We start from the raw sequence: 25,668 nt of genomic DNA, 5'->3' as shown, positions 1-25,668 counted from the left end.
AAGATATAGGTGAGAAAGTTTTGTTTTAATTTACTATAGGATAGATTGCAGTTTCTAAAATTTGAAGTGCAATGCTTAGACTCATGGACTGGCCATCTGTAGGATTGAGGTACAATCAGCCAGAAGCATGTACAAAAGTATAAAGAAGTATATATCACTGCTGTTGTGGGGGAGAAAAAAACACATGGCTGCAACTTTGGGGTTTTACTTACTTTCATGGCCCTGTTACAACTTTCAAAAATACATGAGCATCAATCAGACAGTACAAATTCTTCATTCCTGATAAAAGGCAGATTTGTGGTTTTGGTTTTACAGCCACAATATTAGAAGATGTAGAACCCAAGAATTGGACGGAGGGAGGCAGGGATGAGGATCTTGGATGATGAATTGTCCCGTAGAGAAGGAAAGATGAAGCTCTGGATCTGCAAAGTGGCTGCATTTCTCATAAGAGAGGGGGGTGGGGGGGGTGGGACATTCAACACTGGCAAACAGAGAGAGAGAGAGAGAGTTGGTAAGAAAAAGGCTTTGTTTTATTGTTTGTGTATGTAGTTGTTTTTGATTCATTTTGTTCTGTAAAAGTAAAAAATATTGTATATTGTTTGGCAGCACAAGTAGACTTGTCATGCTTCTGATTAAGAGTGAGAGAGAGACATAGAGAGACGGAGAGAGAGAGAGACATGGAGTGACAGAGAGACATGGAGTGTGTGAGAGGGATGCAGTGAGAGAGAGAGGTAAGGAGTGATGGAGACATGAGAGAGATAAATGTAGTGAGAGAGAGAGACTGAGACAGCAGGAGAGAGAGAGAGAGACACGAAGAGACATGGAGCGAGAGAGGAAGAAACACACGGAATGAGAGAGAGAAAGAGAGAGAGAGGCATGGCTAGAGAGCGTTTTGGTTTTGGATGGAGTCGGAGAACTTTGGCTGCCTCCTCTCTCTCACTCTGGCTGTGTTTTTGTGGCCTGTCACCTTGATTGAAACCCCTCGCCTCTTCTTTCCCATCCAAACTGAATATAAATAACTACGGGCCGCAGCCTTTGCCCCCCCCCCCCCCCCCCCCCCACACACACACACACACACACACATCACAGCACAGTGGGACCGGGCGGGTGTTAATTCTATAGACAGTAAATGGCAAAGCAGTAAGTCTGGCAGAAGTCCAGGGCCTTGAATTCCACTTGGCACTTACAACAGGAGGAATGCTTGGCACTTGAATTGGGCACTATGGGCAATGCTAGGCAGTCAGGCAGAGGATGTGAATGCAGGCATAGATGCACACACACACACACACACACACACACACACAGCTATACACGTGCATATGCATGTTTATAAGCTCTGGCCCCATACCTGAAAGTTTGTTTGCTCTTTATTTAATCTGTATTTATGTCCTTTGTTGAGAGAGCAGTATAGTATTTATTAAAGGGTTTAAACTTCAATATATCGTTGTCAAATTGAGTGTGATATATAGGTATAATTACCTTTTAACAAATGAGACCATTGTCGAGACGAGTGGTAGCCTCTGTCTCATGCCAGTAGTTTTGTTAGTGTTTGTGTTTCTCAAAATTACAACCACATTTCCCATGAACCCCCGTTGCTTTCCGTCACAAAGAGGATGTTTCTACTTGTTTCTCCTCACCCTTCCCCGGTGCTGCTCGGTGTGCTTTTGTTTTGAAGAGCAAGCAAAAGCCTAAGAGCCAATAACACTTTATAACTTTCACTTGTTCCACCGTCTTCTATTGCGAGGAACTCTGAAAGCTTTAGCTCCATTTGTAGTGGAAGAACAGCGCTCTCTTCTTCTTTTGTGCCGTAAAGCAATCCAGCAGATTTCCCGCCAAACCTGACCAGTTGGCACGCAATATAAAAAGCAGTGTAGAGGCCAGTAGAGGCCGACAATCTTCTCGGCGATGATGTTTGTTTTCGATAATAATTGGAATGTCTCAAATTAATGTGGTAATGATTTAGCGATGTTAAAATGATACACATAGCACCTTTAAAAGCACTGCATAAATTCACGTTACACACACACACACACGTTGTAGCTCCTCTTTGCCACTTTGACACATCTGTCTTTGTACAGAAATCTCTCTCTCTCTCTGGGTTTTAAACACATCACGCAGCACTTGAATGACATTTTCCAATTTCCGCCCCTCGCCCCACTGGTGTCATTATACGGCAGTGAAAGGGTCTTTTGTTCCTTACCTCCGCCTCGCCTCGACCCCGCAGTGCGGGCCGCGTGCGCCGTGAAGCCCGGGCCACGCTCGTGCTCACGCCGCTGAACATCACACCGGCCTGGAAGGGGATTCGTCGAGCTCGATCAGTAGAGCGGAGAGGTTTTTGTGTACTAGATGAAGATGGGGTATAATATTTGAAGAGTTTCATTACAAAGTCAGATATTAACCATTTGAAAAAAGTGACAAAATGATTGTTCACATGAATGTAAAACACATTTTGCGAAAAGTTTTATGTTATCAGCTGTTTTAAAGATCTTTGACTATGAAGTGCACAATCAGCTATATTTTTGACCTATTGAACGCCAAATTTCTATTAATGAGAGAAAATAGGCGTGCTCAGCTGAATTCCAGTGTATGTAGTAAGGTGCTCTTTGGGTACAAGACTTGATCATCAAACAAAGGAAAAAGGGAGAATAGTGCCTTTATTATCTTGGCATGTCCAATAAGGAGAGTGTCTCCTTATTGGACATGCCAAGATAATAAAGGCATTTTTAATATACAAGTAAGAGTGCCTTGGTGTTCCCTTTTTTCCTTTGCCAAATTTCTATTCACTTTTTTTTTTTTTTATAAAAATGGTTAGATAGTGTTTGAGAATGAAATCCCTCATTTGGTTTCCCTCTAGGATTTGTATTATTTTGTCACTAGTAGATTGGGGTTTCTCAAGGTTGGTTGATCATGCATTACACCAAAGGGACCCAGTCTTGCCACAGTTTCTTAAGCTACACACAAAGAGAAACAGAAAAAAGCTCATATACCAGACGTGTGACCGATGTATAAAGACAAAGGTCATGGTCCAGTTCACTGCATATTGTCTAAATCACTTCACTGCTCCAACAAGCCTGTGTTGAATGCAGAAATGTTTAATCAGCCTATACCAGTTGACATTAAGCCTCCTGTGTGCTCTTAATCCATTACTGTCGCCTGCTGTGAGGAGCAGCACAAAAGCTTGTGATGGGATTGTTGCAAATTGTATTACACTGTTTTCTAAACTCCCCACAAGATAAGTGTCATGTTGTCTTCCTTTTAGCGGCTTCCACCATCACAGTGCCTTTAAGTAACTTACTCCCCCTGTCTCCATCTGGCCTTGGTTTAAAAAAGAAAAAAACTCCCTACACGTAATCCTAAATCCACACTCACTTAATTATGCTCTCAGATCTTCTCTCTCTGTGTGTGTGTGTGTGTGTGTTTCTATCTCCGCCCCATCCATTCTTTCCAAAGTGAGAGAGCGGGAGAGAAGGCTGCAGCGAAATGCATTTTTTAGCGATAGGAAGCACTCTGGGGAGTACAAAACGGTGTCACACTGTAAACATGCAAATGAAGACTTACACAAGAATGCGTTTTCGATCTGCTGTGAATCCGCATCGATGCAGAATCGCAGGGGTTATATCGGGGTAGATAGCCAAGGGATTCACAGAGAGGATGCGCTGCCGCAGTTAAGTGAATATAAATCAAGCCCGTATGTGTGTCAGCTGTGGGACGGTGTTCTGTTAAAGTTTAGGAAGGACGGGGAGGGGGGGAGGAAAAGTGTGAGAAGGAAACGGTAGAGAGAGAGACAGAGGGAAAGAGAGACAGAGAAAGGCGTGAAGAGATGGGAATCCAGAAGAAGAGAGAGAGAGACAGAGGGAAAGAGAGACAGAGAAAGGCGTGAAGAGATGGGAATCCAGAAGAAGAGAGAGAGGGAGACAGTGGGAAAGAGAGACAGAGAAAGGCATGAAGAGATGGAAATCCAGAAGAAGAGAGAGAGAGACAGAGGGAAAGAGAGACAGAGAAAGGCGTGAAGAGATGGGAATCCAGAAGAAGGGAGAGAGAGACAGAGGGAAAGAGAGACAGAGAAAGGCGTGAAGAGATGGAAATCCAGAAGAAGAGAGAGAGAGACAGTGGGAAAGAGAGACAGAGAAAGGCATGAAGAGATGGAAATCCAGAAGAAGAGAGAGAGAGACAGAGGGAAAGAGAGACAGAGAAAGGCATGAAGAGATGGGAATCCAGAAGAAGAGAGAGAGAGAGACAGAGAAAGGCATGAAGAGATGGGAATCCAGAAGAAGAGAGAGAGAGAGACAGAGGGAAAGAGAGACAGAGAAAGGCGTGAAGAGATGGGAATCCAGAAGAAGATGCAAGGAGAGAGAGTAAAACCTAAATGGAGATAGACAGAAAGAAAGACATGGTGAGAGAGAGAGTGAGAGAGAGACAAAGGGAGAGATGAAGAGAAAGACATCAAAACAGATGGATAGATACAGACAGACAAATGGAGACAGGAAAAAGGATCGAGCGTGAACATTAAAGGCGATACGTGTAGCATTTTAACATCAATAAATCATTACCACATCAATTTTGAGATATTAGTATCATTACCGTAAACAAATGAGATCATCGCAGAGAAGATTGTCAGCCTCCACCTGTCTCTATACTCTCTTTTTACGTTGTGTGCCATTAGATCGGATTATGGACACACAGAGGAAGCCATCGAGCGGAAAAAAAGAGCAGTGGCTTTGCTCCTCTTCTGTCCAAACGCTCCAGTCTCCCTCGGTGCCACTGGGTAAGCCAGTTCACCCAGTCCTAACACTGCTGCTCATTGTGCATGCTGCTCTCTCTGTGTGTGTTCAGCAGTGCATACAGACCGCTGTCATTGACATCGCAGCCCTGTGCAGCGGGCCTGAACCGCTGCATGTTTGGACCGGGCCCGAAAGTCAAGGCATCCTCTATTATGCTCCGGCATTAACGACAGACTCATCCAAGTTCAGACTCGGTTGGGAGCCTCTTAGATCCAGAACAGTGGACGTTGTTGCTCGGGGACAACAACTGAATCTTGTCAGAAATGTTATTGTTGGAAAGTTATCCCGAGATTTGGGCTCGGCCTTGTTGAACCGCATGAATCACATGAAGAATTTCAAACTAAAATGTGATATCCATTTGAGGGAAAATGTGACAAACTCTCACCAAACCATTGATGATATGAAAGTAAAACTCACTGAATATTATTGTAAGTTATTAGGTATCTTGACCCATTTACATCCAAACTGCTAACATTTTAGAGGATGTAATCATGTGTTTTTTAAATGACATTGAGCAATAAGCTTTAGGTAACATTTGTTTTCCCAAAATGGCATTTTGGAATGAAATGCTACAAATGCGACCTTCACTTCTTTATCCTTTTTTTTATTTGCAAGAAGATAAAAATCTTGAATAGGTGTGTTTGTCTGATGGTTGTTCAAACTTCATAAACAAAATGCATCAACGTGGGAAACCTGAGAGTGGGTTTCCAGCAGATTTGTAACTTCACAGGTCCGTTGGCCTCGCTGCCGCGTCTCCAGCCTCCAAGTCATCCGAAAAAATGTTGTTTATATCTGTCATCTGTCCATCTGAAGAGTTACCGGACGAAGCTGAGGGAGATCTGGAGAGCAGAAGGTCAATTTGGCTCATTATATAGTCCAGCAGCTCCCAGAGGAGATCCGTCACCGTCTCGTCTTCGTCTTCGTCGGAGCTCGACCCGGCCTCGCTCGACCCCGCCTCGCTCGACCCCGCCTCGCTCGACCCCGCCTCGCTCGACCCCGCCTCGCTCTCCCGGTCTATCACAGCGTTGTTGAGGTGGAGATGTTCAAACAGCCTCAGGTTGAGGTGCAGGAGGACGAGGTCGACGTAACGAGCCTCCTCCTCCTCCTCCTCATCATCGGAGTCGTCCTTGTAGTCGCTCTCCTCTGACCGGCAGTCCGGGTCAGAGTCCTGGAGAGACATTTGGGTGTTTCCTCTGGATGTCTGGTTCAGTGTTTACTCCCCCCTGTAGCTTTAATATCTTTTGAACGCCGGGTTCTGGACTGCTGTTGTGTGTTCTGCAGTGTCTGCCTGTGACATCATCGCAGCTGACATCATGGGTCATTAAACCAGATGAGGATTGAAATGACGGGACAAATTGGAGACCGGTTTCCCCTGTGGCGCGTTTATGTGTCACTGTGCCTGTGAAGAGGCATTTCTCCTAATTGCCAGCACTGTTTATTGGAGCACACCATGCATTGTACATCAACGTCATGTTTAAGTGAAGGAATATAAGGAAGTTGTAAAATTCAGACATGCATGCATACACACACACGGACACATATAGGGCGCGTTCACACCAATAATTGGATTTGTTTTGACTCTTTTCTGTGGCCAAAATCTCTAACCTGGTGGGATGACAGGTTACCAAAACTCCGTCCAATAAACAAGCGACTTGTGAGTCATGTGACTTTTTTTTTGTAACTGGGCAGTATGAACCTAAATAAACCAAATACAAAGATGCTATGAAGTCAACTTTTCAACTATGGTTTGGACTAGAGCTTAAATGATTAGTGGATTAATCGATTAGTAGATCGACAGAAAATGTATCGATTATAATTCTGATAATCGATTAATCGCTTTAGTCATTTATAAGTAAAAATACCAAACATTTGCTGGTTACAGCTTCACAAATGCAAAGATTTGCTGCTTTTCTCTGTTTCATATTATTATAAAATGAATACTTCTAACTAATATGGCTGCTGGTCAGACTAAGTTAGAAATTTTAAGAATCACTTTGGGCTCTGGGAACTTGTGATGGGCATTTAACATGTTATAGATTAAATGATTAATTGATTAATCGAAAAAAAATACAAATCAATAGATTAATTGATAATGAAAATAATCGTTAGTTGCAGCCCTAGTTCAGACCAAGGAAAACAAACTGTAACCATGTGATTGGACCCAAAAAAATCATTCTGCACATGGAAGTCGTAACAGAGCTTATTGTCAGTTGGCACAAACTTCACTCTTCCCCTGTCCAGTTCCTGTTATGGGCCGTTCTGCTTCCTGTTTGTCATGTTGAACACATACAAAGTGAGCACACTGCATCCTAATGGTACAATAGACCAATGCAGTGACGGTCGCTCACTGCACTTCCCTCTGCAGCTGTAACCAAACTGTGTACCGCACTGCTTCAGTACACACAGCTATAGAACAGTGAATGTATGTATGTAGACTTATTGTGCATTTATTGTACTCTGCGAATAAAGTGCTTCTGATCATATCCAGACCCTCATATCCAGATGTCCCTTTAACATCTTAAAGGGACATTTCACCCATAATATGATGTAATATATCGAGGGTTTGGTGTGAAAGGGGCGACATTTTGTCTGAAAATCAATATTATATATCATCAGAAAGCTATCATTGAGCTCTATATGATGGTCAAAAGAACACATTCTTAATCAAAACAAAATTTGAGTGAAACGTGAAACAAGTGAACAAGTGAAAACTCTAGATTAAATTCGGTGCAAAAAGTGCACTTTTTAGCTTTAAGCTTTATATAGCATATCAATTTTCTGAATCTTAATCTCTGTGAAACTATGAATACTTTCTGTGTTCTGTTTAAAATAAAGAAAATGCAGTCATTTAAAGTTTTATTTTTCCTCTGATATAAAATTAGAAAAATGTAATGCCCTTTTTGCTCTAAACCCTCAGTGTGTTTGGTGATCGCTTTTGTGCGACACATCGTCATACAGTACCATGACTTTTTCTTATGGATAGCCCCGGTGGAAATGAAGTCCCTGTCCCCGGCAGTGCCATCGACCCAGTGCAGCTCAGGACCCCCGCTTGCCTTTCCACACTGTAGCCGGTGCCGGGCTTTCCCCGCAGACGGCGTGTTGCCCTTGGCCCGCTTCCAGATCTGCCGGGCTGACGAGGGCTGCAGCGGGCGGCGAGGTCTTTGATCTGACTCCAGATCTGTCCTTCGGTTTTTTTTTACACACTGCATTGGATCAGGGACTGCCAAAACTAGCATCATGGGAACCTCAATTAGGCCCTGAGGGATGCTCAGAGAGAGAGAGAGAGAGAGAGAGAGAGAGAGAGAGAGAGAGAGAGAGAGAGAGAGAGAGAGAGAGAGAGAGAGAGAGAGAGAGAGAGAGAGAGAGAGAGAGAGAGAGAGAGAGAGAGAGAGAGAGAGAGAGAGAGAGAGAGAGAGAGAGAGAGAGAGAGAGAGAGAGAGAGAGAGAGAGAGAGAGAGAGAGAGAGAGAGAGAGAGAATTCAGGAGAGTTCAGAAGATATTTACTGTGTTTGCAGTGGGTGACGAGATGGTAGTAGAGTGTGTGTGTATGGTATGGATCTGTTTTAAGTGGAGTCACCCACATCAGAGAGAGCTGTGTGTGTTATTTTCCATCTCTGCCACACTATAACCTTGTTTACTATGGCTTGGTCCCCTTCTGTTAAGTGTGGCACTGTGATATTTACAGTGAGCTATTTTTACTAGATGAACAGGGCCTCACGGAATGACACACACACACACACACACACACAGAGAGAGCATTTTACTCACTCTTTGATGTGGCCTGCCCTGCCTAGCCATAGCAGACACATACTATCTGAGCCTGGTATAGGTGACCGCAACACGTGCAGAGACACACACACACACACACCATCATCAACACCACCATAACCCAATTCCTCCAATCCAAACGTTAACACACTCCTGGGCTGAAAATAACCCGGGGTCGCCCGGCTGGAACCCTCTAGTCTGAATTGTTAGTGTGGGGTGTGTAAGGCTCCGGTCACTTCAGCTCAAAGTGTCTCAATTCAGATTTTTTTCCTTCACGTCACAGATCTGATGTTTTCTAGTTTTGCTTAGCCAGACTATTTTCCACACTGTGCACAGAAGAACCGGTTTTTGAGCTCAGATAGTGCAAGAAAACAGTTGGGGTTGTTTGATTGTTAAGCAACCAGCGGCACTGAGCCCGTGGCACAGTGACGGCACTCTTCTAAAATAATTTTAGAGGGAAATTTAGTTGTGGAACTAGCACAGCATCAGCACTAGTTTTCCATCTTAAAACTGCTAGTGTTCTGCTGCTAGCTGGACGTCCAGCTTCGTTGTTGCGTGTTGTACGGGACAGTTTGAAAGAGGGAACACACAGCGTGGAGCGGAAGGGGATGGAGCCGGCCAAAACTCGCAGGAGCCAATGGGAGGATTATCCAAGCAGCCGACATCCGCTGAGTTAGACTAGATGTTTTCTAATCGACGTGAACAACAAACAGCTGCATGGAGTTGTTTCCAATTCTGATCTGGACCACATGGGTGTGTGGTTAAAAATTGGATCCCGAGGCATGCAAACTACTACTGCAACTTTGAATGCCCAAATCAGAATTGACAAGAAATAAATCTTACATCATTCACTTGAGACAACTGTCCTAATTTTAGTGCCACGCAGTGTTAGCATGGAGGGAAAGAAAGCCAACAGCCGATTTAATTGGTATTTAGGGAGATGCCTTAATTGAGTCAAAACTTGAAGGCACATGCCGTAACCAAAATGCAATTAAAAAAAGAGGGAGAAACAAAGGTACAAAAACAAGTTGCAGGAGGAGGGAAGGGAGGGATACACACATTCACACACTCGGTACAACTCTTCATGATCTCAGCTAGAGCACCAAATCAGCCGCTGAGTGTGTGACTGTGAAGCCGAGTGTCGCTGGCTAAAATAAAGGCTAGAGAAATCTGTCCAAACACTTTCAGCGCTATGGATGTATAAATGTGAGTAATGTATTTAATTTAGACGGGGTTTGAAAGCGAGTCAGCTGGATGTGAAACCTGGCGAGACGGGTTTGGAAAATAGCAACTCTGGAGGCAAGAAAATGACACACAAAGATCCCTGTGTGTTTCTTGTGTTTTAATGAGCTGAATGCAAGCTCTGTCAGGTTTGTCTCTATTGAGAAGGAAACGGTCTTCCCCCTCCAATCTCTCTCTCACACACACACACACACACAAAAAAAGCCTATGTTACAGTGATTTGTTTGCATTGCTTTGTTGACAGATGCAGATTTAGAGAACACGGTCTACTTCCCGCCTCTCTATGTCAGATAGAAGTTTTACAGCTTGGCTTTGGTTTCCATTGACCAGCAGGTCTGCTCCATTAAAGTCCATTTACAGAGAGATAGATGGTGTTGGACAGTAGTGTGCTGTCAGCAGCCTTCCTATCGTAGTTTACTAAGTAATTTACTCGCAGTGACAGTCTGTCATGAGATTGGGCCATAGAGTATGCAAAAAATATCATTCCTTTTTGGGGGGAAAATGTGTTGTTCATTAATCAATATCTCTAAAACATAGAGGGATAGAGGATCCAGTTTTTAAATATAGAGAAGTTTTCTTACCCAGAGACTTAAGTCAAATACTGTTTGCTGTAACTTACTTTCATTTTGTGATGTTGATCATTTTTTTTAAATGCAGGTGTCACTTAGGCCATTTCAAATGGGGAATATAATTTTGGATTGAAACTATTTATGCTGTACATGTGTGTGTGTGTGTGTGTGTGTGTGTGTGTGTGTGTGTGTGTGTGTGTGTGTGTGTGTGTGTGTGTGTGTGTGTGTGTGTGTGTGCGTGCGTTCCACAACACAAAACAGCAGGAAAACAAAGCGGTAACAAAACTGTAATTCCCCGACTAGAAAGGAGTGGGAATTGTGTGATTTAAAAAAAAAAAATGTCAGAAAATTCAGTCTTTCAGAGTGAGATGGCCATCAGCTGGAATCCACAGGGGGTTTGTGGGGGGGCGGAGGGGGTGGAGGGGGGCGGAGTCCAGTTTACAGGAAGTGACACGGGCCGTCACAAACCACATGACGTCTGTCACGGCGGTCTGGCAGTCTTTGTGTTTGTGGCTGACAAGGCTCAACGCCACAGGGAACACCAGTATCATACCTCCTTTTCTCACTCTTTCCCCTTTTTCTTTCCATCACTCTTTCATTCTTTTGCTCTTCTCTGCACTTCATCTGCTCTTCTGTTCACACTCTGTCGTCCTTTTGCTGCACCTTTTGCTCTTTATTCCACTCGTTCTTTCAGTCTTTTCTCTTCTTTTGTTCTTTTCTGTATCTCATCATTAAAGTGATAATCTGCAAGATCTGTTTTTTTTTTTTTTGGCTCCATCTTTGTTGCTCAGCGCTCATTGCTGTAGCAACATGGGCATTTATTTATTTGAAAATGTCGCAGATTATCACTTTTTTTTTTTGCTCATTCTTGCTTTCTTTAACTTTTTCTTTATTTCTTATGTCTTTATCTATTTTTCTCCTCTTCCTCTCTTTCTCTCCACCTCTGATCATTTTCTCTCATTCCCCTTATCTTCCTCTTTCAAACGTCTGCAATTCTTCCTCTCAGGCTATCCTTTCATCTTGTGACACTTTGTAGAGTTATTATTATTATTATCCAGCCACATAATGTCTCCTGTGCCCTTTGCAGCGCTGCAGCTGGCTGTGTCTAGCATGGCGAGCTCCGTGTGTTGCAGTGAGTTGGAACTGTACAAGTGGATAATGAGGCTGTAACCCTCGGGGCTTCTGTGTGGGGGCCGAACCCAAACAGTCACGTCTTAACTCATACTTTGTCAAACACACACACACACACACACACACACACACACACACACACACACACACACACACACACACACACACACACACACACACATGGTTACACCTGTGCAGTCGTATCAGCGTACACCTCGTCTCTCGCTCGATTGCGGCTTTTCAATCTGACTGCTTTCCTTGGGTGGGTTTGCATGCAGTCACGTTGTGTTTTTTTTTGTTTTACATGTCAAGACATTTCAGAGTGAATTTGCCCTATTATCTAGCAGTTGTACGTGTCCCTTGCAGTTGTGTGTACTGTGGTAGCTTTTTGTGTGTCGACAGGATTCAAAACTATAGAGAATATTAAACTTATTATACTTATTGTACTCTGTCTGGCTTTTTCTTTCACCGTTTCTGGCTTCCTTTCCTTTTTTTTCACCTGTCTCATCTTTACATTCGTATCTGTCCTAGTGCTGCTCGTAAAGCACCTGAAGCTGCATTCTAGGTATGAAAACTGCTGTATAAATAGTTCATTATTGTTAAGGATGGGACAATATATGGAAATTCAATATATCGTAATACAAAAATGTGACAATATGTATCGTGGGGCAGAAAAATTAATTGTGATATTATTTTATTCTGCTGTAGTAATCACAAATGAGACGCTTGACCATCACAATTTCACAAGCGCTCCATCCAAATGATATTGTTTGCACTTGCATTTTTTAATTGTTTACATTCTAGCAAGTGAAGAAATAAACATAATTCTGCACAATCAGACTTTGTTTTCATTGAACTTGTATTTTTTTTCATCGTATCGTGGTTGTATCAAATCAAGAACCCAATATCGCATATCGAATCGAGTCCCGTCGCTAATTATTATCCATTCTTTCTTTCATTCTTTCACCCTTTCTTTATTTTTTTCTTGCATTATTTCCGTTTTGCTCTGTCATTTCCCTTTCTAACCCTCACCCCTCTCTTTCTTCACCTCTCCACCTCTGCTCATCTTGTAAGTGTGACCTTTGCATGTGCTTTTACATGTCAGAGCATTTGACAAGAAATCGTACTCAATTATCCAGTAGCTGGGGTTGTAGTTCCCTCCGGGCCCCGGGGCTCGGGAATGTCCTGCTCCGGGAGCTCAGGCTGACAAAATGAGCGTCGTGTTTTAAATCGCTTCTTGAAACCTTTCTACACCGACACGCTTTTATAGGATTTACTTGTACTTAACGTTATTGTTGTTGTAATTGCCCGTTTTATCCGTCAAGAAACCTGTTTTCAATTCACATAAAGCTTTTTCATTGTATCTTATTTTCCTCTCATTTGTTATATATTGCATACACATTGAACTTATTTCATACTGCCCATATTTCATAATTTTTTGGTGTATTCTCATCTTGTACATAATTTTCATGTTTTTTCTTCATCTTAATTAGTTCTTCTGCACCTACTGCTGCTGTATTGCACACCCTCTTAATGCTGTAATCTGTACTTTTTTGCACTTTCATTCATACATATCAACCGAACATGTTCTAGTGTTGAAATTGTCGGTTGCACATGGTTATATTACCCTCTTTTACTTCATATTCCATTTTTCTTTGCTGTATCCTCTTAGTTTTTGCAGCTGCAGTGACCAAAAATAGGGATCCTTACAGTTTCATCTTATTGTCAACTTATTGCAATGCACTTTATAACTCCGTTTTGAAGAGTGCTATTTAAACACATGTAATTACTGGCATATCATGATTTTGCACATGTCAAGACAGTGGATGTTGGATTTCAGCCAATTGCACACTATCTGTGATTCTAATTCTCTCTCTCTCCCTCCTCCAGGATGCCAGCTACTGGCTGCAGGTCCACAGGCTGGAGCATGGTGACGGGGGCATCCTGGACCTGGACGATGTGCTCTGTGACGTGGCCGACGATAAAGACAGGGTAAGTCGTGCCTGCAGGAGAAGACGTGAATGTTGCATCTGAAGCAGAAGCTCTAACACACATTTCCCCACCGTTCTCTGTGGTTTCAGAGCATGAGCAGTGCGCTTTGTGAGCACTGATGGCTTGGGCAACGCGCATGTTTGAAGAATTTTCTTTTTTCGTTGTAAGCCCTTCTTCATGTAGGAGGAGATAGAGGAGTTCATTGGAGATAGTCTTTTTCAGCACCGTCCTGCTTCATACTGAGTTACACAAAGGGATGTGGAGGGTCAACCCACCTAAACTCAGTTCACCCACATTTTTAGGCTGACATGAATTTGAAAGTATACATTGAAAGTATATCATACTAAGTACTATCAAATTAATGCAATATATGAGGATATGGTTTTGAAGAAAAATGCAGGCTTTTTGGAAAATATAACCCCACCCCTTTATTTACCACTGCATTACTAGTTACCATATTCACATCTGGGATATGTCCTGTACAACTACAGTCCATTGGCTACTGAGCAGCTCCAGCAGCATTTTAGGGTTGTCTGCCTTGCCTAAGGGCACCTTGTGAGTAGTTGGTGAACCCAGTCCAACTTAAACACTTACTGTGCCATGCTTCTGTTTTCTTTAGCAGTATTTCAACTATTGCTAAGTTTTCCGCTTGCTAGCTAGCGGTCCAGAATGGTGCATCTTACATTCTCAGTGTTTCTAGTGTGATTGCTGGGGGAGAGAAAGCTTTTTGTGTCTAATACATGAAAGCCCAAGTTTATCGCAGTATCGGCATGAGCAAAACCCCTTCAGGATCAGTCACATTAATCACAGAGTACAATAGATGCACAGAAATCTGTCTTGGTGACACTGGTGCAGAGATGGATTAGTGTATTATAATTTTCCAGTGTTTCCTGACAACAAAGACCTCACAAGTGGCGCTTAATATCAGCACTGTGTGCAAATTAATCGATTATCACCTGTATGTTTTGTAGCATTAATAGTTAATCATTAGCTTGGTGTGAAACGTTAGGCCTGCATTAAAACCGGGTCGTCTTGCTATCCGAGGCAGAGGAAGTGCTTCCTGTTTCCGCGCTGACCAATCAGATAAGAGAAAGCCTTGTGTACCAAAGCAGCTCTTATCTGTTGTTTGGCTTTCATTAATAAAACAGTTAACTATCTCTGTCATCTGTACATGCCACAGTGTGTTTACATTAGCCTTACATATGTTTCCCACTATCTAAACAACAAATGTCAAGAGAGCTAGAACTCTGTGTGACCTAGATGTGGATAAATACCACACTGTGTGCCTTATTAATGTAGCGATATGAGGGTTTAGCAAATATGGATCTACTAGAGATTTAAAAAAAAACTATAAAGCTTTAATTCTATACATGATTAAGATGATTAATGTTGAGGCTCTATACTGAAGAGACTCTAAACACTGTTTTTCCCACTCATAGAAGGATGTTAGAGCTCAATCACTTTTGTCTGGGGAGAACAAATTAAGGGTCTAAATCAATATACTGTTGACAAGAAGTAATAGATCAGATTGATGCTGTGAATTGGAATCATTGGTGAAAAAGTATTATCTGTGCATCCCTAATTTAAACCAAACCTCACTGGAGGATGGCATGTTTTTTGGTTTGCATGTCAAGTTATTCAGAAGGTACCTTTGCTCCTCCGACTTCAGGCCAGAGTCGTCGCTATCGAAAGCCTGACAGTCTCGCTTCCTCACGCCCTGATGCATCGCCTTCACTGCAATTTTTCACTGTTATAGATAGGAAAATGGCTGTAGGGAAGCTGATTGTGACTGACAGCCAGGAGGTCACAGGGTTACATTCTCTGCCGGGGGTCGGATCCTACAGCAGATTCCCCTGAGACACTTAAAGGCGGTCTGTGTAGCATTTTTACATCAATAAATCACTAAATTTGAGGCATTAGTATAATTACTGTAAACAATTGAGACCATCACTGAGAAGCCTGTCAGCCTCTAGCGGCCTTTACTCTGCATTTCACATTGTTTCTCCACCTGCTCGCATTTGGAGGGAAATCTGCTGGATCGCTTTACGGCACAAAACAGGAAGAGGTTCTGTTCTTCCAGAGCAAACGGACCTAAAGCTTTCAGTTCAGAGTGAGAGGAATATGGGGAAAAATCTCTTTTTAACATGTTTGTTTCCTTCAGTAAAGTGAAAGAGAAAACAAACGTGAGGGTGCAAGCAGCAACATCATCTTGCAACGGGGTTTATGGGAAATATGGTCATAATTTGGAGAAACACTAGCACTAACAAAACCATTGGAGTGAGATTGAGGCGACCAATCGTCTAAACCATGGTCTCATTTATTTACAGTAATTATACCAAGGAATCGCAATTAGTTTATATTGGTGTTTAAATGCTACACGTGGCACCTTTAAGTGACTGCAAAATAATCAGTATTGCTGCATGAGTTGGACCATAGGCAGCATAATTCTGCAGTTGGAGAAAACTCATGTATCTGCAAATCATGCGTCTGTTTTCTGAGGTGAAGAAAAGAATGCTTAGTGAAATTATACAGTAGGGGTTTTGGCGAGGTTCAAGGCCCCAAGGGTCATGAAACTCACTCAGCTCATAAATTCAAGTAAGAATTTCAAGTTTAAGTATATGGGTGATATGTGACCTCTGCTGATCAGGGTACAGCGTTTAAGTTTTAGGAATGCTGCGTTTTTGGTGGTGAGCGCTTTCTCTTGCAACTCTGTCAACAGCATGTTTATAGGCCTCCAGGTGTGTGTGCATATGTGTGTGTGTGCGGTGTGTGTGTGTGCAGATGCATCCCACAGGTTTTGCTGTCAGTGAGGCCCGGACCCTCTCGGCGAGCTGTCAACACACTATCTCTTCATATTACTCTTTCTCCTTCTCTATCCCTCTCTCCTTCCTCCCTACAGGCTTTTTCCACCGGAGAGAATATATATATACGTTCGTGACATGACAACCCTTCAGCCTCGCTGACACAAATCTGCACCGCTCTCCTCGCTTTGACACTAAACCCCGTCGGAGATCGGTGTATGTTTTGATTCTCCGCACGTTTTCAGCATTACCCCTTTAGGGAAAAACTCCACTGGAATGGAAACTTTCAGAGCGGGAGCGTTTGAGTTTAGTGTTTTTACGTGTTATTTAATCGAGGCCGGGTTACGCTGCACGGCAGGGCCGCTCAGAAGGTGGGACTGTCCCGTAATCGATAGGTAACTGGTTCGGTATCCACAACAGACAATGTTTCTGTCAGAGGTCCTGTGAAAGTGTCCCAGTGGTCAGAGAGATGGTCCTGTAACTAAAAGGTCACAGGTTTGATTTAGGGCTGAAAGATATTGACCAAAACATGTAATTGCGGTTATCTGACAGAATATTGCAATTGCGATTTAAACTGCGATTCATATCATCACAGGTTTTTCTCCTCATACATTTTTTAGAACTTTAAAATTGTTGAAAGAAAAGTGATTTGATTAAAAAAAAAAAAAAAAGATGTCAGTGTGCAGGATTTACTGAGTTTGAGTATGATGAAAGGTTTTCACCAATATTGTACTTCATGGACCAAAGATTACCTGCAGCTCTACAACACCTTGTTCAGAAATGCAGGTTGGACGCCTCTCTCTATTGTGATTTCGATTTTTTTCCGATTTAATTGTTCATTGTGTGCAACAGCCAATAAGTTGCAGTGAAGTGTCTTGAAATATCGTAGAGTAATACACAATAAATCCCTACCTGCGCACTGTGAGGCCTTCAACTAAATGCCTTTTAATCTGTAAAGCAAATGTAACCGTTATACATTTGCTAGACTTTTTAAAAACTTGAAACTACACTGTTAAATTTGCCCTGAACCCCGACAGTGCCAATGAAGGGTTTGAGCCAGGATGGTTTTGGAAGGGGGTCTAATTGGCCCCTTATTACATTTCACTTTGTGTTATGTTATAAAATCTAATCTCATCTCCCTCCAATTCTCCTGCCGCATTGTGGAAATATCTTTCTGAGTCGAAATGTGCGCTGAGGCAGAGTTTGTTGTTACGAGCTGGACTGGAGCAGACGTGCAGGTTAGTGTGCAGGATGGTGAGTCTCTGCCAGTCACCAGTAAAGCAGAATGCACCGGTACACTGGAAGAGATTGGCTGTGAGAAGAGTGAAAAGTTGAAGTTGGAACTAGGGGCTCCAACCAACGATTATTTTCATTATCAATTAATCTATTGATTATATTTTCGATAATCAATTGGAATGAAGTGTCAAAAATAATGACAAATACCTATCAGAAGTCACCAGAGCCCAAAGTGATTCTTAAAATTGCTTACCTAGTCTGACCAGCAGCCAAAAAACCCAAAGAATTCAGTATTGCACTTGTGAACCTGCAACCAGCAAATGTTTGGTATTTTTATTTGATAAATGACGATTAATCGATTATAACAGTTATAACCAATTCATTTTCTATCGATGGACTAATGGACTGATTGACTAATTGTTTCAGCACTAGCTTGAACTCAAAAGACTCAGATTAAAGAAACCTAAAGAGCAACATTCAGTGCAAACTGGATTGAAGTTTCTGTTGCCTGTTATTTTGAAGAGGGTCAATTGGTCGCATTGATTAAAGTCCAGAGGGACCTTTTATATTTAAGAGGGTCATTGGTGCAGCCTAGATCGATGGATGCAGGAGTCGGCGGTACAGAGTGATGAACTTGACCATGAGGCAGCAAGCTGATCCCTTTTTAAAGCCCCTGTCCTGCTGTGGCTTGGGACCGTCAGTGTGTCAGGCTGTCAGCTTCAAACAAGCCTGAGAGCAACAGAGGAGCGACAGTCTGAAGTCGGGCTCTTGGCCAGAGTTCAGGGCTTCAGCTGGCCCAGATCCCCTCTCTCTGTGTGTGTGTGTGTGTGTGTGTGTGGACACAAGTGTGAGTTCAGCGTGTGTGTCTGTCCTGAACACAACTGTCTCAATGCCTCTGTGTGTGTGTGTGTGCTTGTGGACAGGCTGTGAGCACAAGTGTGTGTGGAAGTGAATCCAGTTTCTGCGTATTTGTGTACATGGCATGAGTACAAGTGTGTGAATGTCAGTCCAGTCCCTGTGTGTGTGTGTGTGTGTGTGTGTGTGTGGGGCTCCTGACCTCTGACCTCAGGGAAATACCTACTAATGACAGCCGGCATGGTTGAGTGACGTTAAGCTCAGCCGCTGTTGTAGGGAAATGAAATTAATTCAGGCCTTCCTGTTGTTGTGTCCCAGCAGTGTCGATTGGATTATTGGAATGGATTAAAAAGTGTGTGTGTGTGTGTGTGTGTGTGTGTGTGTATAGCCCCTTTCACACATGAAACCTGTCAAGTGCCAGATTGAGTGTGCTGGTAATGGTGGCAGTTTGTGTTGTTCACACAAGTCATGCCGTTCCGCCTTTGTAACGTAACGCTGCCGTTCACACACACTGTAAAAACTCATAGTGCAATTTAGTGAAATCACCTCATCTTTATCCATTAACACAATGTATATAGATGTGTTTGTCAATTTCAACTTAAAAGTGCTAGTTATGAGCTTCATGACTTAAAATCATGAGTTCACATCTTGTGATTTAAAATTATGAGTTGAAAGAACACCTTATAAAGCATTCACTAAACTCAACACTGTTAGTTAATTAGCAGACTTCCCAGTATGCATTGCATTCGGTTTAACTCTCCAGAAACTCTTCCTTCTTCTGGTTTGAATGTACAAGCGTGTGTGAAAGGGGCTTCTGAGTGAGAGAGGGAGGAAGGGGTGCGGGCGAGAGAGGGAGATGGACAAAATGACACGACTGCTGTATGTGACAGCTGTTCGCCGGGCTTGTTGACCTCTCTCTGTCAGTGTGTGTGTGTGTGTGTGTGTGTGTGTGTGTGTGTGTGTGTGTGTGTGTGTTTTCAGATGGCACTTCGATAAGCATGCTTTGACTCAGATCTCGTTCCAGTATGCCTCAACTTACTTGTGAAGGAAGGCTTGTGCTTTATTGGTTAAAGCTTTCGACCCATTATTTCACTTGTTTTTTTACTTGATTACATACAGCATTTATAGTGTTTTTTTTCAAGAATTATGATGCGTTGAATTAGGAAAGCTCAATTGAAACAGCCAAATTTGACAAAAAATGAATTTTTACTTGTGCACCCTGAGGAAGGCATAAGCCAAAATGCATGGAAGGTGTTTTTTGTTTTTAATATCTTTTTTCCACCTTCCATATGAATACATTTTTATATTTAACACTGTTTCGAATATGTTTTTGCCCTCCATATGAATACATTTTGTTACATTACATGTTACATACATTCTGGATCTGGATATCTATATTTTTTGACACTAGAGCTGCATGTTTTTCCATTGTTTTTCTTTTCTGTTCAGTTCTTCCCGACCCCATGATCACCTGTGAAGCTTGTTTGAAATGCCGATGCTCTTCAAGTGCAATTTTTTTTTGCCTAAAATTCCCTTAACAGTTGGATGTAAACACAGCTTATGGTAGCACTGCAGCCAGCAACAGGCATAACGTAGGGAAAGGTGGGTCACTTAGAGAAAGGAATGCCATGTGGGCTTGAGCTTGAGAGGAGAGGGGGAATGGAGAAATTAGGTGTCTGTGTGTGTGTGTGTGTGTGTGTGTGTGTGTGAGAGAGAGTGTGTGACTCCATCTATCCCACTAAACATGACTGGTGCTCTCCTGGCAGCTGTGACTCATCTCTAGCCTTCCAGAGGAGCTTTTTAAAGACTAGAGGGAACGTCTGGCCCGTCACACAAGGACACTTTTATTAGCTTACACAGGCGAGGGAGTGAAATGGAGAGAGAGATGTGTGTGTGTGTGTGTGTGTGTGTGTGTGTGTGTGTGTGTGTGTGTGTCACTCGCCTTGGGAACAGAAGTGTATACATTTTTTGTGCTCTGTGTGTGGTTAAATCTGTATCTGTTTAATGGAGTTAAGTATAAGAGTGTTGGGTGGGTGTGTGTGTGTGTGTGTGTGTGTGTGTGTGAGAATACGTATCATCCATTGCCAGGAACAGTGGCGGGTTGCCCTCGGACTTTCTGAATGTTTCTCCAGATGCCATCTTTCCGTCCGTTGGTGTCCTCCTTCCCTTCTCTCCTCCCTTCTTTTTTTTTTCTCAACTTTTCTCCTCTCATGCCAAAGCTCGCATTCCTTTTTTTAAAAAGTCATTTAACCTTCATTTAACCTTTATCAGCCTCCATCAGCGACGAGCGACAACTTTTCTCCTCCTACACAAGTCTTCTTTTTCCAAAACAGAGTACAGGTATTTTACTAATGACTCAACAGGAGCAGTAATTAGTTACACTACACATCCCATTACTTTCCATTTAGTTGGCAGTAAAGGCTCCTAGTTTTTCCATTGAGTTTCACATTGCTGTGTTGCCTATTAGATGCTTTGATAAACTGGATGTTGTTTTTTGCTGTGGAAAGAGTTCTGCTGCCACACAAAGTTTACAACAGACCAGAATGTTCTTTGCTTCCTTGACTGAGATCAATCCTGCTATAAAATGAGGAAAACTCTGTCCTTCTGTCTGTCTGCATCCATTTTGCTCCTCAGTGGGTTGGCCAATCAGTCTGAATGATCTGATGCACATGGGCATTGAGCATTGACATAGGCAGGGACTGACGAAGCTGATTTTTCCATTTTCCCAAATTTACGCTGTTTATGCGCATTTTTGGCAAGTCAGTGCGGAGTTGTGGTGCATCCCCAGGTACGGACTAGCTCAAAGTCATGGGAAAACTTCCAGCTGCTGAAAGTCTGCGTCTCTCCCTCTCCCTCACCCTCCATCTTTTCTTTTGCTTTTTTAGCTAACAGCCAACGTAAAGCTGTCCAGCGTGTCCATAAGATACATATGAGGGGAAAAAACAAACAAAAAGAAAAACATTGAACATTTCAAAGGAGAGAACAGAAAAGGTTGAAGGGGGTTCAGGGTTACAAAGCGTTACTGGGATTAGTAACTGTAATGTAATTACTGAATTTGAAATTGTAATCCCTTACACCACTCGCTACTGAAAAAAAAAGTAATCACATTACTGTAAGGCATGTCCAACACTGGTCATTTTTTGCTGTGGGGTAATAAAAACCTTATGTATTGCCCCTTTAAATGTCCAGCCTCTGTCCTCCCAGTGTCCTCTGCAGTCCTGGGATAGTAGGGCGAAGGTTAGTGGAGATACTAGGTACACACACACACACACACACACACACACACACACACACACACACACACACACACACAGACCCTTGCCAAAGCACACACACACAAATACTTTTCAGACCATACACATTCATGCACGCATACACAGAGACACACACATTCTTGCTCTCTTCTGTCATACTCTCTTCTCTCTTGTGTACACACACACACACACACACACACACACACACACACACACACACACACACACACACACGCACATACACACACGCAAGCACACGCATTCTTTCTCTCCCTCTGCCATCCTGTCCCCTCTCTCTCTCTCTCTCTCTCTCTCTCTCGTCTCTCTCTTTCACACACCCTGACATACCCTAGGTGTCCGGTGACAGACTCGTCCCTACACACTCCTGTAGTGTCACGACCCCGAGTGATGGCACCCGGGGTGTGCCAACACCACATGCCCCCGTGTGTGTGTGTGTGTGTGTGTGTGTTGTCAGGGTGTGTCTCACAGCTGCAGCCACCGCTACTCCATCAATGACTTGTCTCGCCCCGGTCAGCACGGTGCCTGGGTGTGTGACAGACATAGAGGTTTGTGTGTGTGTGTGTGTGTGTGTGTGTGTGTGTACATTCTTCTATTTTTTGTCTGTTTGCAAAATCCCTTTGAAACACTGTTTTCAAATGTGCTACATAAATTAATTGTGCTTTTTTTTATATATAGTTCATGTGTGAATGTGGATAACTCTGCAGTCTGGAGTGTTTGTGTCAGCATTTATATGTGCATCTATTTCTTAAAATGTCAGTTTTTTAAATTATTTAATATACTACTTTTAGTATTTTATGTTGTTATATTTAATGTGACCTACATGAGTCAAACTCCTTGTATGTGCAACTTACTGCGACATTAAAACTGGTTCTCAATCTAATCTGAGGCAGCGAACTATGTGTTTCTCGTGTGTGTACTTGTCTTGTGTGTGTGTGTGTGTGTGTGTGTGTGCTCTTAATGCAGGCGATATCCTGGTCTGAGCTGAATTTAGAGCCGTCTAGCAGCGCAGGAGACGAGCAGACAGACAGGAGGGGCCGAGAGGTTAAATAAACCCAGAGGAGTTTCTTAAAAAGACTCCTCTCCTCCTCTGTCGCAGAAAATCAACAGACAGCCAGGCTGCCGGAGTCAAGTGTGTGTGTGTGTGTGTGTGTGTGTGTGTGTGTGTGTGTTTGTTCCCCTGTGGACTGGAGTGATATGATCCTTGTGAGCCCCATCGGCTGAAACGTCTCGACTGTCATTTCAAGTCAGGCTTTACTGCTGAATAAACGAGCAGTTCTTACTGAATTAGTTACTTGCTTTGCGGCTTCATGACTTCAACATACCTCCTGAAACTTTTAGCAGTTTTTTTTTTTTTTGAAAGTTATGGACTTAAAAAGGATCTTTTAATAAACATAGTAGTCGTGTAGCAAAAGAAAGAGGAAATGAGATGATCAGATGAAACTTTAATGATCCCAGTGGGGAAATTGGGGCGTTGCAGCGGGAAATATTAATGGGATACAGCAAAGAAAAATTGAGTATTAATAAGAATACAGATAAAGAGGGTCATATAAACATACAGCAATCAACACTAGAGCATGATGGGTAGAAATGTGTGAATGAAAAGTATGGAAAAGTATGGCTTACAGTATTAACAAGCAGTAGAAGCATTTCAGACAAAGAAAAAAGAAAAATATGTACAAGAAAAAAATAGAATATGTGCAGCATGAAACAAGTTATAAAATTATGTTTGTTATATAGTAAATATAGTATAGTATAGTATATATAAGTAATATATAATAAATGAGAGCAAAAATGAAAATATGAATAAAAATGTTAAATGACAGCAGTCAAATAATTGCTAGATGCAATCAGCAACTTTTTTTTTAAACAAAATTTCGGTACATTTACCTATGATGTTAAATATTGTGACTTGCAAATGGAAAATAATTTAATTGAACTGTTTTTTTAATTAATCATAACTGAAAATGCAGGTCTGTTTTACTCCACTGTTGAACATACCAAACATTTTACTGCCTTTATAATAGATGCAAAATAAAAGTCATGTAAGGCCAGTCCTTGTATCAAAAGCTCAGTCTTTGCGTTTTAGAGTGAAAATACTGTCTTAAATACACATAATATATAAAGCTGGGGAGGCAGTGTTTTAACAGTGGACGTCATACTGAATTCACAACCTTTTAAAAGCATAAATCAAAACCTAAAGAATTATTTGTGTCATAAACTGAGTGCATCATCCTCTTCATGGAAACTTTTCTTCCTTACTTGGAGCGCTGGACCCCCTCTGGCGGAGCTGACACCCGTAACAACACTCAAGTGTTTACACGTATTGATCCCTTGTCTCTATATTTAGTCCGTTTGTTTTGTCTCTGGGTCCCATTGATTTTCTGAGTGCACCGACAGACATGCGGAGATACCATGAAACCGAAGCCTGTTGAGCCCCATGTGTGCACACGCTGACGCTCATCGTCGGTGAATAGGGAGATTTGTCTCAAATTTCTTACCGGGAAGAAGGACTGTGCAGGCTCTCTGTTGCCTTGCTTTTGGATGAATGCAACATGGCGTCTGAATGTGAGAGCTGTGATACTGGAGACAAGTCAGTGAGCGTAACTGTCAGACATGTACTTTACGCATGTATTTATACTTAGTGGTAGTTGCAGTAGTAGTTGTAGTAGTCAAAGTAGTTGTAATTGTTGCAGGAGTACTAGTAGCAGCATTTATGATTTCAGTTGCATGCATACAACATGTTTTATATGTTATAATAGCTAAAGTAAACCAAGCAGTGCAATGCTCTTGTTCTTCTTTTAAAGGTGCGATCACACCAGTTTGTTTTCTTTTGTCTGAACCATGGTGGAGAAGTTTGTTACTTTTTGTATTTGGTTCGTTTAGGTTCACACTGTCCAATTACAAGTGAACCAAGGCTTGTAAATAAAGGTCACATGACTCACAAGTAGCTTGTTTATTGAACGTAGTTTTGATGACCAGCATTGGGATTTGGTGGGCATGCCAAGCATGATGGACTTGTTTGTTATCTTTGCTGCACTTAACTTTCTCTGGTCTTATCAGTTAAGAACACATGAAGAAGGAGCTGAATATGAGCATCAGTCCAGACTGCAGTTTTCCCTCAGTTCATTTTGTTATGCTAGACTTTCCAAGCATGAGGAACTGCTGGTTATCAGATGTCATCTTCTGTCTCCTTATACCCATAATCCCTTGCATTTTGGGGTCGCTTCATAACGAACCGCACCCCAGTTCTCTTGGTACAGGACTGAGACTCGGATCCTCAGGCGTCTCGTTATTTGGTGCCACCTGAATTTGAATGCCATTGTTCTCACCTGGACACACAAACTGAACTGAAGGAGTAAACGCTCCAGAGTTTGAATAAACCGCTCAGAACATGCTCGGTCTGAACGCAGCCTTAACCTCTGCTGATGCCATCTAGGGAGACGGATACCAAAGATAGTCCTGTTGTGAGGATCCGAGACTGGACCAGCGCCTGCGTGGAAGTCCTCCAGCAACAACATGGTTGGGATGGATGAGAGGCCAGCCAAAGAGTCTGCGGTGGTTAAAACAGCTAAAACAAGCTTCTCACATACTGTCATATATAGAGCGTCTCAGCTGGGAGAGAGGCGCTCCTTCAACAGTCGAGCACACAGTGAGAATTTAATACCGGCACCGGCCAAATGTTGGGACGGTCCGGCTGTAGCTCTACCAGCCTCTTTGGCAGCTAACCAGTGATTTAGTGGAGGATAAACCCACCAAAACTCAGTTTACCCACCGTTTAATTTGAGGAATAGACATAAATCTGCCATAAATTTATAGTACACACCATAGTAAGTAGTATCAAATTGATGTAAGTTATAAGATCTTTTGATTGCTACTAGCTCTGTGACCAGTGTGCCTTGTATATCCTTAAAACTTAACTGTTTTTTATTTTTTTAATATCTTGACATCACCTCTCAATCAAACTCTGTGGGCGGTACTGTGACGTCTTTTTCTTTGGATTTTCTGTTGTTGAAGTTTG

General features: G+C 42.4%; 2 protein-coding genes across 7 annotated transcripts in view; one reads left to right on the top strand and one right to left on the bottom strand.

Annotated features, from left to right (window-relative positions):
- crema (cAMP responsive element modulator a) overlaps window positions 1–25,668 on the bottom strand; it is a 492,677-nt gene that overhangs the window by 82,252 nt on the left and 384,757 nt on the right. The gene's annotated exons all lie outside the window — the stretch shown is intronic.
- Window positions 1–25,668, top strand: part of pard3ab (par-3 family cell polarity regulator alpha, b) — a 272,576-nt gene that overhangs the window by 39,926 nt on the left and 206,982 nt on the right. For all 6 annotated transcript variants that reach the window (XM_071906610.2, XM_071906609.2, XM_071906608.2 and 3 more), the window contains exon 2: window positions 13,382–13,483. In XM_071906610.2, the coding sequence (XP_071762711.2) occupies window positions 13,382–13,483 (102 nt within the window). The remainder of the gene's footprint in view (window positions 1–13,381; window positions 13,484–25,668) is intronic.

The sequence above is a fragment of the Centroberyx gerrardi genome, chromosome 13 (genome assembly GCF_048128805.1).
Source record: "Centroberyx gerrardi isolate f3 chromosome 13, fCenGer3.hap1.cur.20231027, whole genome shotgun sequence".
NCBI classification, from domain to species: domain Eukaryota; kingdom Metazoa; phylum Chordata; class Actinopteri; order Beryciformes; family Berycidae; genus Centroberyx; species Centroberyx gerrardi.
This window is presented reverse-complemented; position numbering and strand designations above follow the sequence as displayed.